This window comes from Puma concolor, chromosome B1 (genome assembly GCF_028749965.1).
Source record: "Puma concolor isolate L17-30 chromosome B1, mPumCon1.1.hap2, whole genome shotgun sequence".
Classification (NCBI taxonomy): domain Eukaryota; kingdom Metazoa; phylum Chordata; class Mammalia; order Carnivora; family Felidae; genus Puma; species Puma concolor.
Window position 1 is genome coordinate 202,969,551 of NC_141670.1, and position 12,764 is coordinate 202,982,314.

Consider the following 12,764-nt stretch of genomic DNA (forward strand, 5'->3'; position numbering starts at 1 on the left):
TGGGGTCTCGCCATGCCTCCGGGTGTCGCGCCAACAGAGGCAGGTGCCTCTGAGCGGCTGGGACAAACGTGCCGGTGTGTGGCAGGAAGCGGGCAGAGGGCCGGGGCGCGCTCCCCTCCTCCCAGGACCCTCAAGGTGCTTCCACGGTCCAGTTTCTCTTTCTGCGCAAGTTGCCCTCTTATCCGGCTTGGAGGCGGAGGCACTTGTCAACACCCCGAGTACTTGGGTGGCGGCGGGGCCCGGCCCCCGGGTGAGCCCTGCCGTCCGCATTCCGCTCGCCCTGCGACCCCCGCCTGCCCGATCCCCGCATTACCGCATTACCTGTGCGGCCTCATCACCAGCCCCCCTGCTCAGCGTTGCCCGCCCGCCCGCCCGCAGCTGGGACCTGCGGAAGGGGAACCTGGGGGCCTTCATCCTGACTCCTCGCCCCACAGGCCCTGGTCAGGCCTCCGCTGGTGTCCCGATCTGCTTCTCCTTGAACCCAGCACCCGGGTACTTGCCCCACTTTTCACTCCCCAGCTGCCTCCACCACTCTGTCCCTGGGGGGAGCCCTCCCACGTGGTGCTGGTCCCAGGGCCTGGCCTCCCCAGCACCCCCTTGCCGGCTGACGAAAACATGCCCAGGCTCTTTGATGGTGACCGGTCCACCCACGCAGGGGTGACAGGGTGTGGGATGTGGGCCAGTGACAAGGCTCGAGTCCCCAGGGCCCGGCACCCACTGCCCTGCTGACTGCCCCCCAGGTGCCTCCCGCTCACTGCTTATCTCTGAAAGTGGGGCTTTTTCCCCTTTTACCAACCCCCCTGCCTCCCCAGTCAGCCATGCAGAGGCGCACAGCTCGGTAGCTGCAGCCAGGCTGTGGGTCAGGACCCTGCTCCTCCTGGGAAGTGTCCCGGCCTCTCCTTGGGGCCTCACCTGCACCTGCCCGCGGGCGGAACTCACACCCAGGACCCGCCCGGCTGCCCCTCCCCCCACTCCCCTCTGGATCTGCCAGCTCTTGGCCACCGTCAGCACCTTCAGAAAGTCGCCATTGTTCGTTACCGTGGGACAGTCATCCATTAGCTCGCGCCACCACACAGGAAACAGGCCCGTGTTACCTGGTGACAGTCACACTGCGCACAGGTGTCCTTATCCTCTAGGGACTGTTTGGTGGCAAGTCACAGGAATGGCAGTGGCCTCTGGCTGGCTCCGGGGGGGCCCCTCTGGGAGTGGGTTGGGAACAAGCGCTGGAAAGAACGAGTCGCAGCCCATTTCTCTGCGGCGACAGACACAGACGTGCTGCTCTGTCCCCCCAAGTGCCCTCCATGGCAGGAGAGCCTGACTCTGAGCCCGGCCTGTAGCTGGTCAAGAAAAACCACATTTCCCAGCCGTGTGCCTAACTTCCGGCCAGGGGTGGCAGGGAACACGGGCACCTACCAGGCGGTGGCCTTAGGGACAGAGGCACGCGTCCTGCTTCTGCCTCCTCTTGCCAGCCTTGCAGAGCGAAACCACCAGGCTAGCGTAGGCTATGTCAGAAGCAGGAACCCCTCAGTTATTCACACGGACTCGCATGGGGCTCACATGCCATTCTTCTCCTGACTCTCGAGGGTCAGGGGCCACACGGCAACCCCAGGACCCGAGGGGCAGGGCACTCACATGCTTCCAGTCACCTTGAGCTCGCCGGGAGCAGGGATTTCCCTGCCCAGCACAGAGCCCAGTTACCAGCAGAAGGGGGGAGGCTGCTGGTGCAGTGGAAGCAATGCTCCCACCCTGCACGGCGGCAGGGAATCCAGACACTGGCCAGCAGTGCGAGGGGCCCAGGGGTGCACTCGGACCCCTAGACCAGCCTGCTTGGTGTTGGCACTGTTGGTCAGCAGGTGGCTCCAGGCTGCAGCTAAGCCCCCATCCTGTCCTCTCCACCCCACCCCTGCTCCCTCCTCCTTCCTGCAGGCAGCCCCTGCTGCCCTCCCCAGTGAGCCCCCTCCTCATTCTCAGCACAGGCACAGACTGTCCCCATGTCCCCAGGATGGCTGGGGCCAGGTGCAGCATTCAGCGGGGCTTTGTGGAACGTTCGGTCACAGTGAGAGGGACTGTCATTAACGGGCTCCCCGGGAGCTCAGGTGACACGCTGACCACTTATGCAGAGATTTTCTTGTTTGACCTGCACCACTGAGGTGGGTACTGTCATTCTCCACGCTTTGCAGATGAGAAAACTGGAGGGCAGCACGGGTGGGTAACATCCCCAAGACCTCCAGCCACCTCCAATGCCAAGATTTGAGTCCCAGCGGCTGGGGTCCAGCGTCCCAGCTCAGAGCCACGTGCATCAGCACTGCTCACCTAGCAGATGCTCAGAACACGTCTGCTGAGGGAATGCATGAATGATCAAGTAGATTTGCCGAGAGAAATGGGCATCCTTCCCAGGTGAACTTATTCGGCCCATTGATGAATGAGACGGTCATCGGCTTTACAGGTGAATTACATGACTCATTCACTGCTCCAAACATTCACATGTATTTTTCACGTTTAGATTTTTTTTGGGGGGGAGGGCATAATTTTGCTAATGGATTCCTTTCCATTTTCATTGCTATTTTTGTCCTAAGACAGCTGCTGCCTTTTGCAGATTTTCAGTCCCTCCGTGAAATTCATCCTGTCATCTGACTGCGTGGGCCCCTGTGCAAAATGCTAACAGTCTCCAGGTAGAGATAATGGGGCTTTGTTTTTTTTTGTGTGTGGGTTTTTTTTTTTTTTTTAAATAAAAAAGGACATGGCTGGTTGAAATGAATCACTCACGACTTGGGCAATTATTTCGAGCTCTAAAAGCTTTTCCGTTGCTAGGATACCACTCTCGAAGCTGGTAAGCCTTTGTTAAAGTTTTTCTCAAGTGGTTAACTTTTGCAGGGGGCTCTGAAACGTAGTCTGGGTGAAACAAAGCAAAAAAAAGACAGGTGACCGGGTCTTCCTTGCCCAAAGTGGTGAAAACAAATGGACCCACACGCTGTTTTTAGCGTTCCTCTAAGTAAATCTATAGATCATTTGCTTTTCCTGCAAATGGTTCTGCAGAAAGACTGTTTCCCTATGTCATTCACAGAATAACCTGTCTCTTTAGACAGTGGAGTCATCTGATGAGCTTTAAAAAGTTCCTATGCCGAATCCCAGCCCGAGATGCTGAGGGTTGGGCCACGGGTTTTGGAAGAGCTCCCAGGCGAGGCTAACACACCTGAGGCTGAGAGCCACCGGGAGACCAGGAGCCAAGCCGGACAAGACCAGAGGAGACAGGGTCAGCTCACCCCCGGCCAATCTCCACAGAGCCGGAAGAGCCCCCAAGAATGTCAGCCCACCAGAGGAGGGCACTGGGGCCCAGAGCAAGTGGGAGACAGCTGACTAGGTCTCTACGAACACCTGGCACCTGCCAGATGCTGTGACGGTGGCCTTGTGGATATCAGCACCTGGAGTCTCTCAAAAACACCTCGTGTGATCGGTGTTATCGTTGATGAAGTTTGGGGGTGACCCTGGGGTGGTCCAGGGCCGACGGCCAAGAAAGAACTCTCGAAGACGTCTTTGGTGCAAAAAGGTGATTTTATGAAAGCCTGGGGATGGGACCCGTGGGCAGGCAGAGCTGCCCTGGGGTCGTGACAGGTGACTGATCAGATACCTTCGGGTTGGGAGGGGGTCAGGGATAGAGTAAGTCTCTAAGGAATTTTGGAAGCGAGGTTTCCGGGACCTTGAGGGGCCGGCTGTTGATAGGAAAACGCCATTTATTACCGTTTAGTAAAACCTCACTCGTGAGACCCTTCAGATGTGCATCAGGGGCCAGAAGCTTGAACTATGATCGCCAGCGTATATCTTGGGGGAGTTGAGATAAAGGAAGTTTCGAAAGGAATTTTTATATGTTGAAGTCGACTCACAGGTTCCTGGGGGGCGGGGGGGGGAGTCAGGATAATGTTAAGCCAAGACTCCCTTTTGCCCCCAGCCAAGTGCCATCGTGGAGGCAGCTGAGCTCCCAGAGGGAGGTCACTCGGCTGCTTTCAAGGACTTGCCAGTGGGCTGTAGGCAGGAAGGGAGTTTAATTTTTCATTTGCCTTAGTTTCCCACATCATCACGGCAAGCACTTAAACCCCTTTCCTGTGTTCTTGGGGAGCTGCAAGTGTCTGAGGAATATCACACATGTTTCACTGTGGGGGGGGGGGCGGTGAGAGAGGGTGGCGGGTGGTGCTGTGAGCCTGTATTGTGCCCTCAGCTTGTCCCATGCTCCCTCATCAATTGCCACCACTTTATAGTTGAACCCTGGGCTCAGAGACATGCAGAGGCTTGCTGGGACCCCTGTGGTAGCCAGCCTCCAGATGGCCCCCAGTGACCCCCACCACCTCCCACGCTTTCTTGTCCCAGGGTGCCAAGATCGGGCTATGTGACCAATAAAACATGGCACGTCTGAGATTAGTTTATAGAAAGACTGGCTTTCGGCTTGGGTGCCCTCTCTCTCAGATCGGCTACTCAGTGAGCACTCCGTGCTGCACACAGCCCCGGGGAGATGCTCGTGTGGCAAGGAACCAAAGCCTCAAGCCACGTAAGCGAGCCTGGACACAGAACCTGCACCCCAGTCAGTCCTTCAGAGATGACGGCCATGTATGGCACCCTGAGCCATAAACACCCAGCTCGTCTACGCCCGGTTCCCAACTCTCAGAAACTGTATGAGGTAACACATGCTGTTGTTTCAAACTGCTACACTGGGGGACCATTTGTTACCCGGCAGTAGAGGACAGATACAATCTCAATGCTGGTCAGTGACAAGCCTGAGATTAAACCTGGGTCTCTTGTGGCTGCGTCCTCAGCCCATCCCCAGGCCAGCAGCCCCATCTCTCCCAGAATCTTTCCCCCCAACCCCCTTAGAAGTCCCCAGGTGCCCTTAAATGTCGTTGGCCAAGGAGGGTGGCCCCCATTTTCCCTTTATTTGAATCAATCATATTTTTCTAGGTGTTTTGATCACTCCTGACTCAGTTTACTTTCATGAAGCTTAAGGCAAGTGCGGTTTTTCTGCCCATGGGGCCGCAGCAACGTCCCAAGTCAGCCCAGAGTGAAGCTACATTGAAAGTGGCTGTGGTGTCACCTACGCTGGCCCCTGGTACGCTCATCAACCCCACACTCCTGCCAAGATCACTTGCCCTCCTGGTCAGAGACTCCCTGCTGCCCTGCTTGACGAGGGGTCTGAGCACCACCCAGATCTCCGATCCACCAGCCACCGTTTCCGTGACTTGGGGTTTGTCAGACTCTTGAGCCTTACTTCCTCACGGGTCCCTCTCAGGACTGACTGGGGGAGATAAGAAGGGAGTGCACGTCCGTCCCCTGACCGCGGCGAGATTCTCCACCCAGACCGCCCACCCCCGGCTCTTACAGTGGCTCTGACCCCCGGACAAGCTTTCTCCAGGCATTTGCCAACCTGAAAGGCTTTATGTTTAGGTTCAAACATGGAGCTGCAGGAGTTTCAGCAACAACGCTCCTTTTCAGCGAAGAGTAGCAGAAGTTACCACCCAGCAACTTCGGGTAGCGTGTAAAGAAGGAATCCAGTGCCGGTAGAGATCACAAAGCTTTCTCCAGATTTTGCAGGCTGCACGCAGTCGACCCCCCTTTGCCTCAGGGGTGTCGATGCCAGAAGAACAGGGTGCTGAGGTCAAGACAGAATGAGGTCAGATGCCAGCTCCGGAACCTACGACTGCACAGGACAGACGTTTCAGAGAGCTGGGTTCTATCTCTGCCTTTACTGTGTGGTCCTGGGCAAGTTCCCTAACCTCTCTGAGCCTGGAGTCCCTCGTCTCTAGAACAGAAGCAGCAAGAGTACCTGCCACGGGGGTTTACTGTGGCTGAAATAAACGCAAAGGGCTGGCCACAGTCCCTGGCACAGAGCTGGGGTCCATGTGGTCATTGCCATATGGGCGGTGGGCCTTGGGCACGTGCCCTGAATCTCCTGGGCCCCAGATAACTCCTCTGGGAGATCAAGACGGTAAGGACCAGCTCTTCAGAGTGGTTCCGGGAGTCAGTGAGGAATAAACCACCCGTCAGGCCATCAGCAAGGTGTCAGCAAGGCTGTGTCCTGCCGAATCCACTCTGGCCCTTGCCAGCCTCTGGAGGTGCCCACGTTCTCGGGCCTGAGGCCCGTCCCCTCCCCCACCTCCACACCCAGCGATGGCAGACGGGACCCTCCTGCCACATCTGACCCCCTCTTCCTGGTCTCCTCTCCCTCTGAGGTTCTCTGCTGACAAGGACTCACACGACAGATCGGTCTGCCTGATGGCTGGGGATAACCTGTCATCTCAAGGTCACACGGCCACAGTCCCGGGCTGGTGCGTAGTCAGTGCTGGCTGAAGCTGGACGGGGTGGGGCTGAGGCCGCGATGTCCCTGACCACGTGCCACTGGCCATCAGAGTCTGAATCCAGAAGTCACCGCTTGGTGTTTCTAGAAATTTGGGCGCAGGCTAAACCCCCTCCTCTCTCCGAGCCCCAGTTTCTCCGTATGTAAAATGGGTAAGGCAGAAGTACCCCCCCCCCTTCCCCTGCGAAAGGGCTGGCATGAAGCCGAAAGGCAGGTCAGACAAGGTAACGCCCGGAATCAAGACAGTACGGGAGGGGCGCCTGGGTGGCGCAGTCGGTTAAGCGTCCGACTTCAGCCAGGTCACGATCTCGCGGTCCGGGAGTTCGAGCCCCGCGTCAGGCCCTGGGCTGATGGCTCAGAGCCTGGAGCCTGTTTCCGATTCTGTGTCTCCCTCTCTCTCTGCCCCTCCCCCGTTCATGCTCTGTCTCTCTCTGTCCTAAAAATAAATAAACGTTGGAAAAAAAAAAAAATTATAAAAAAAAAAAAAGTACGGGACCGTCCTGGCACAGCGGTACCACAGGATCTGTTAAGTATTTTGTGTATCTCATCAGTCGTCCCAACAGCACTGAGAAGGACCGCCACTGCCCTCTAGTTACCCAGGTGGTTCAGAGAGGTCGGCCCGGGTCCAAGGCCGCACAGCCTGGGAGCAGCTTTCTCCTTTAAGCTCTGCCCAGGGGCCATGTGGTTGACAAAGAGCTCAGCCAATGAAAGCCCCACCAGCAGGACCCACTAGAACAGCACCTGCCTTCCTCTTGCTGAGTCTGAAGTATAAAATGCCCTCTGGAAGGTGGAAAGGAGAGGCCTGGCCCCCAGGAGGGGTGCGGGGGGAAACCACGGGGGGGGGGGCGGGGGGGGGTCCTCACACATCTTCTGGCTTTTCTCAGCCACCGCGGCACACCAGGCTGGGCCACCCTGGCTTCCAGAACAAACCAGCTGGCTTGTGGTCACTCTCCTCCCAGGCTCCCCTCCCATACTCATGCTCTGGCTCTCTGTCTCTCAATAATGAATAAATATTTTAAAAATTAAAAAAAAAAAAAGAGAGAGAGAGAGAGAGATAGCAAAGCTTTGACGTGATCCAGCCTTTCCCGTCCGCCATATTGCCTCCTGATGGCACCCACCCCCCCGGGGGTTGGCCTCACTAGAAACCACCAGCACTCCAAGTCCCATTTTCGATGTAACGTTTGTTATTTTATTGGAAAAAGCTGGTATTAACATATTTATAATTTTATTCAACAGTCGGATAATCCGAGATACCGAATGAAACCAGAATGCACCCATGAGTTACAGAATCCAAAGTGATCAGGTCTGTCTACCTACCACACGTCCAACACCAACCAAGACTTCAGTCCTCAGAGTATTCGAGTAAAAACAAAAACCACCCAACAACTTCACAAGGACTAGGTGAATGCCCATACATTTAAGAAGAGCAGAAAATTTAAACAGAGGAAGCAGCCGAGTTTGTGACTATGTTACTGGCCCGTCTGTCTGCCGCGGCTAGTCCTGCCCCTCCCCCACAACATGTGTCGTTGTTCATAACCTGCTTTGGACATCACGATTTTCCAGGGATCTGAAGGCATGCTTTTCCTCTAGGATCTTTCTTCCTTTTCCTTTTTTGGTTTGCTATCCAAAGCTTCACACAGAAGTAAGGAACCAGGAACTGTATTAAGACCTCCTTTTGAATGCAGTGTAAGAGTGGTACTGTGTAGACGGGTAAGTGTGAAATCTACGCTCTGACAGTAAGTCCTCGCTGCAGTTCGAGTCTCCCCTCAGCATCCGAATCACAAAGGGAAGGGGATTGTGCCAAATATCCGTGTAATTGTGTAAGGCCCTCAGAGCTGGATTTTGGCTTCGACAAGATTTCTATACAATTTACCACATTCTTGAACCTCTTTACAAAGGGGGGAAAAGAGGAATCCAATCCAGTGATTGTTAATTTCAATTAGAATAGATATGTACATATAATACTGTCCAGGTCACCTGGATTTTACAGTGATATACAAACAAACATTCTTCATTCATGTTGATTTAAAAAAAAAAACAAAACAAAACAGGAACGATGGACCCATTTCCTTGTGTAAATATCATATGGCCAGAAGTGAATGCACATGCGTTTTGTGCTTTGATGCACAGAAAAGTACACCACTATCCACTGAGAAAAACCTCGGGTGGGTCTGTTTCCTGGGTTGGGTTACACCCTGTAAAAAAATGTTGGCTTCGGCCTCTGCACTCGGTTTCCTGAATCAGGACGCCCAGCCAGTGGTTCCCCGTCATCTGTCATTCCGTGCAGAGGACAAGTGGGCGGGGTGGGGTGGGCGGAGCTGGTCTCCGCGTCCATGGGGCAGGAGCAGGTGCTATGGAGACACGGGCCAGGCCGTTAAAGAAGATGTATCCTGAAATGGTCAAAACATGCAATCTCCTCGGAGGCAGCTCGGTGCACCTGAACGAGGGGCTGGGGTACAGACGGGGGGCGCGGCGAGGTGCCCCACAGAGGGCGGGGGTCTGAAGTCACCACACAGAGCTTGGCACCACGGGGGCCTTCTCCATACTCCGTGCTGCAGCTCGAGTCTCCCCGGACCCTCGTCATGGCCCATCTGCTCCGTCCCGCCTCACAAGATGAAGATATGTTTCTAGAACCTTCCAGGCAAGAACGTTGCTTTAACACGAGCCGCCAGCGGGGTGGACTTGGGAAGGGCCCGGTGCGCGTGAAGACCGGCTCAGGATTCCTGACTCCACCACTCGGTCAGGACGTGCGTTGGACAAACTGGTTCATTCTCTCGGGGCCTCAGCGTCCTCCCACGTCGAGTGGGGCTGATAAATTACTCACCTCTCATCCCTGGCATCTGGCACTCTGTGAGGGGCTGGTGTTTGTGGAGGAAGCAAATGGGTCATGGACAGAGCCGCGTGAGCTCCCTCGAGGGGCCCAATGACCATGAAGCACGACAGGAGAGCCCCGCAGAGTGGGGACTGGATCCGTACGCGTGAAGGGCCGAACGCCGTGCCTGGCCCCCCCGGCCCACGCTCAGCAAAGGCTGGGGCAACGGTGAGAACAGGCACACACGCACGGGTGGCTTTCGCTGTCCCCTTTCCTGTCTGGGAACGCCAGACCTGGGGGACTGAAAGACATTGCAAGAACCTAAAAGTGGATCTCGCACCTGTCTGTTCTCAGCACGAATCCACGATCCAAAAAGCAAAGGGATGACCCTCAGCTCAGAGACTGTGGAAATTGCTCCGTCTGTAATCAAAAGAATCCTGGCTGGCTGGTTTGAGTCCGTCGTCTGGTCCCCAAAGCCCCTATGGGGGAGGGGGGGCGTGAGGCCCCCTGGGGTGCCTGCTGTCCCCTGCGAGTTGCTGCTGGAAGGAGTGAAAAGTGATCCTGGAAATGACAAAGTCCTAACATCGGGACAGGCGGCACGCGGTTAACGAACGAAGGGCCTGATCCCCGAGGCGACGGTCACGTCCATGTTACGGTCTGTGGCTTCAGTGAACCCTCCTTCCTCCCGTTTTCAAACAGACAGCGGCCAGCGGCGGCGGCCCGGCCTGGGGACCGGGAGGGAGGGACGCGCTCCCAGCCGTGCCACCAGACGGCTGCGTCCCCGACGGGGCTCCGCACACACCTAGTGCATCTCAGAGTTCACCTTGTCCTGGAAGATGTACAGGTTGTTGGTGGCCGCGATGGCGATGATGTTCTCGGCCGGGTGCCAGGCCGTGTGCAGGATCTTCTTGGTGAAGTCCAGGCTGTCCACGCTGATGTCGTCCCGCCTGCGCTTGCCGCCCACGCACACGCGCCTGGGCTTGAGCACGGCCCGCGGCTTGCTGCTCTCCCTCGAGGCCTCCAGGGTCACGTCGCGTTTGGTGTTCCGGTCAAACATGCGGAAGAAGTTGTTGTAGGCCCCGGTCATGATGACGCTGGCGGGAGGAGGAGAGGCGTCAGGCGGGTTGGGGGAGGGCAGGGTACGGGGAAGAAACGTGCCACACCTCAAGTAACCACCCCGGGGGCTGCAGGACCTCGCTCCCTGGGGTGGGCCCCCCGCCCCGGTCCCACCTTCCCCTTGGGCTCTGGTCCTCCCCCACATCTCAGCTACCGTCTGCCTGCAGAATCCAAGGCCGGGAGCTGAGACCCTTTAAAAAAAAAAAAAAAATTTTTTTTTTTAATGTCTATTTTTGAGAGAGAGAGACAGAGCACGAGCGGGGGAAGGGCAGAGAGAGAAGGAGACAAAGAATCCGAAGCAGGCTCCGGGCTCTGAGCTGTCAGCACAGAGCCCGACGCGGGGCTCGAACTCCCAAACTGTGAGATCATGACCTGAGCTGAAGTCGGACGTTCAACTGACTGAGCCACCCAGGCGGCCCTAGGGCAGGGGCTGAGACCCCTTCATGCTCCGCCCCAGACACCGTAAAGAAACTTCTCCCGTACTTTCCCCTGTGTCCAGGAGAGGCCTGGCCAGACCTCCAGGCACCAGCAGAGGGAAGGCCCCTGAACTGACCCAAAGCGCCCTTCACGGCAGGGACCCAGCACCTTCCTGTTCTGAGTAGTTGGGTGACTAAATGATGTGCAGATGTTCACGGACTTTCCTGTCCTGCTAAAGGGAATTTGCCCCTTGTCCATCCACTCCTCCTCCCTCTCCCCTCCAAGGAGAAGGGGTGCCTGGGGCCTGGGAGAAAGGCCATGCGGTCTGTGTGGTAAGAGGACGGCAAGGCAGCCAGCGATCGGGGCCTGGGCCTACAGAGCGGGTTTTGGGGTTTGGCCCAGGAGAGTCTCTGGAGCAGCCGGGGGCAAAATAACCGGGGAGGCGGGAGGGGATTCTGGGAAACAAGGTCCCCTTCCACGTCCTTCAGGGGAGGTGCATACAGACTGGGATTCCTGTCTTCCCTTCGGAAGCTGAGCATGTCTCTTGGGGAGTCACTGCTCTGAGACAGAGCCCCGCGGCCCCCTAGGTGAACACGGGTTGTGCACACTTTCCACGTCTCCATTTCCCCAAGTCAGGGGGACAGTGCAGTGCAGGGGAGCAGGAAATGTTCAAGGCCGAGGTCCACCTGGACAGACCAGGAGAGCTTCTCTTATTAGGCACCTGGGCTGTGGGAGGTCAGATGCTCCTGGCATGGCTCAGGGGCCTGGGTGATGCTGAGTCACGGGCTGAACGTGACACATCTCCTGTAACGTGTCCCCTTCTTGTGGGAGAACGTGGGCTGGTAAACCGACACCAGGAGAGTGTAGCACCCGAGGCCCCAGCCTCTGCATCTCTACCCGAGACCGGGAAGCCGGCCTCCCGGGGCCTGCACGGAACGGACCAGCTGTGATTCGGTGTCACAGTTACCTCGCCTGTGGGCCATCTCTCAAGGTCAGTCCCTTCTAGAAGGAGGGGCGGGGTCGTGCGGTGGGGAGGCCCCGCTGCCTCCCTGCCCCTCGGAGTTCTGATCCTCTCCAGGAAGGGCCTTGTAGTCTTGGGTCCTGGCAAGTCCGGGCCAAGAGTTCCTCTGAGGGAAGTACTTTATGTTCCCACTGACAGCGGCTTCCGGGCCTCCCCTGCCCGCCCTGCACATGCGGTTCCCGGGGATGGCCTGCGCCCGTGAGGCGACGCTTCCCGCCAGAGCCCGCGACCTGCCGAGTTAGCATTTGGTGTCCCTCCCCCGACGCCCGGACCGCTTTGTCCGACCTTGTGTTCAGAGATCAGTGGGTGGGCGCTTGGGGACAATAAGCATGGAAAACCTCCATAAAGCGGTTCTTCTGCCACGTTCCAGGGGTGTCCAGGCAGAGCCAGGCGGGGGTCACCTGGATCCCAGCAGAGGGCAGAGGGTGCCGGCCAACCGGGTGACTGGAGACCAGCTCCACAAAGGAGCTATGCCCAAATGTTCTGGAAGGTTCCAAGGGAACCACAGGGAAAGTGCCGTGCCCCCGGGGCTGGAACATTTGGAGATTTTGTTACCATCCCCCAGGCCTGAGGGGTGAGAGGGGGAAAGGTGAGAGAAACAGAGACAGAGTGGCAGATCTGTGTGAAGGGGCTGGCTGACCGGGGCATAGTCCACTGAGAGGACAGGGAGGGAGGTGGGACAAACACCCTCTCCCTCCCTGCTTCCCTCCCAGGGTCCCCACTGGTGAAACCTGGTCAGAAGCCAGAGGGCATGCTGGCGTGTTGAGGCACCTGCTCCAATAACCGTGGGCAAGCTTCTGTGCTGCCTCTGTCTCCACCACCGGGTGGGGGCTCCTGGGGCAGGCCTGTCTTGCCTCAGAGTCCCAAGCCCTGGCTTGGCCTCATCGGGGCAGCGAAAGCTGGCCCTCAGCAGCAGCCAGACTGAACCAGACCAAGCCAAGCCCCCTGGTGCCTGCAGAGAAGGCAGTAAATGCTTCATAAATGGTAGGGAACGAAGGGCCAGAACCTTCTCTTATTCACGGCCAGACCTGCAAGTTCAGAAGGTACCTCCCCCCCCG

General features: G+C 57.2%; 1 protein-coding gene across 3 annotated transcripts in view; it reads right to left on the reverse strand.

Annotated features, from left to right (window-relative positions):
- Positions 1-7,506: 7,506 nt before the first annotated feature.
- The window catches only part of PPP2R2C (protein phosphatase 2 regulatory subunit Bgamma), a 138,967-nt gene continuing 133,709 nt past the window's right edge, over positions 7,507-12,764 (reverse strand). For all 3 annotated transcript variants that reach the window (XM_086705497.1, XM_086705498.1, XM_086705496.1), the window contains exon 9: positions 7,507-10,246. In XM_086705497.1, coding sequence (XP_086561623.1) covers positions 9,955-10,246 — 292 coding nt within the window. In that variant the 3' untranslated portion in view covers positions 7,507-9,954. The remainder of the gene's footprint in view (positions 10,247-12,764) is intronic.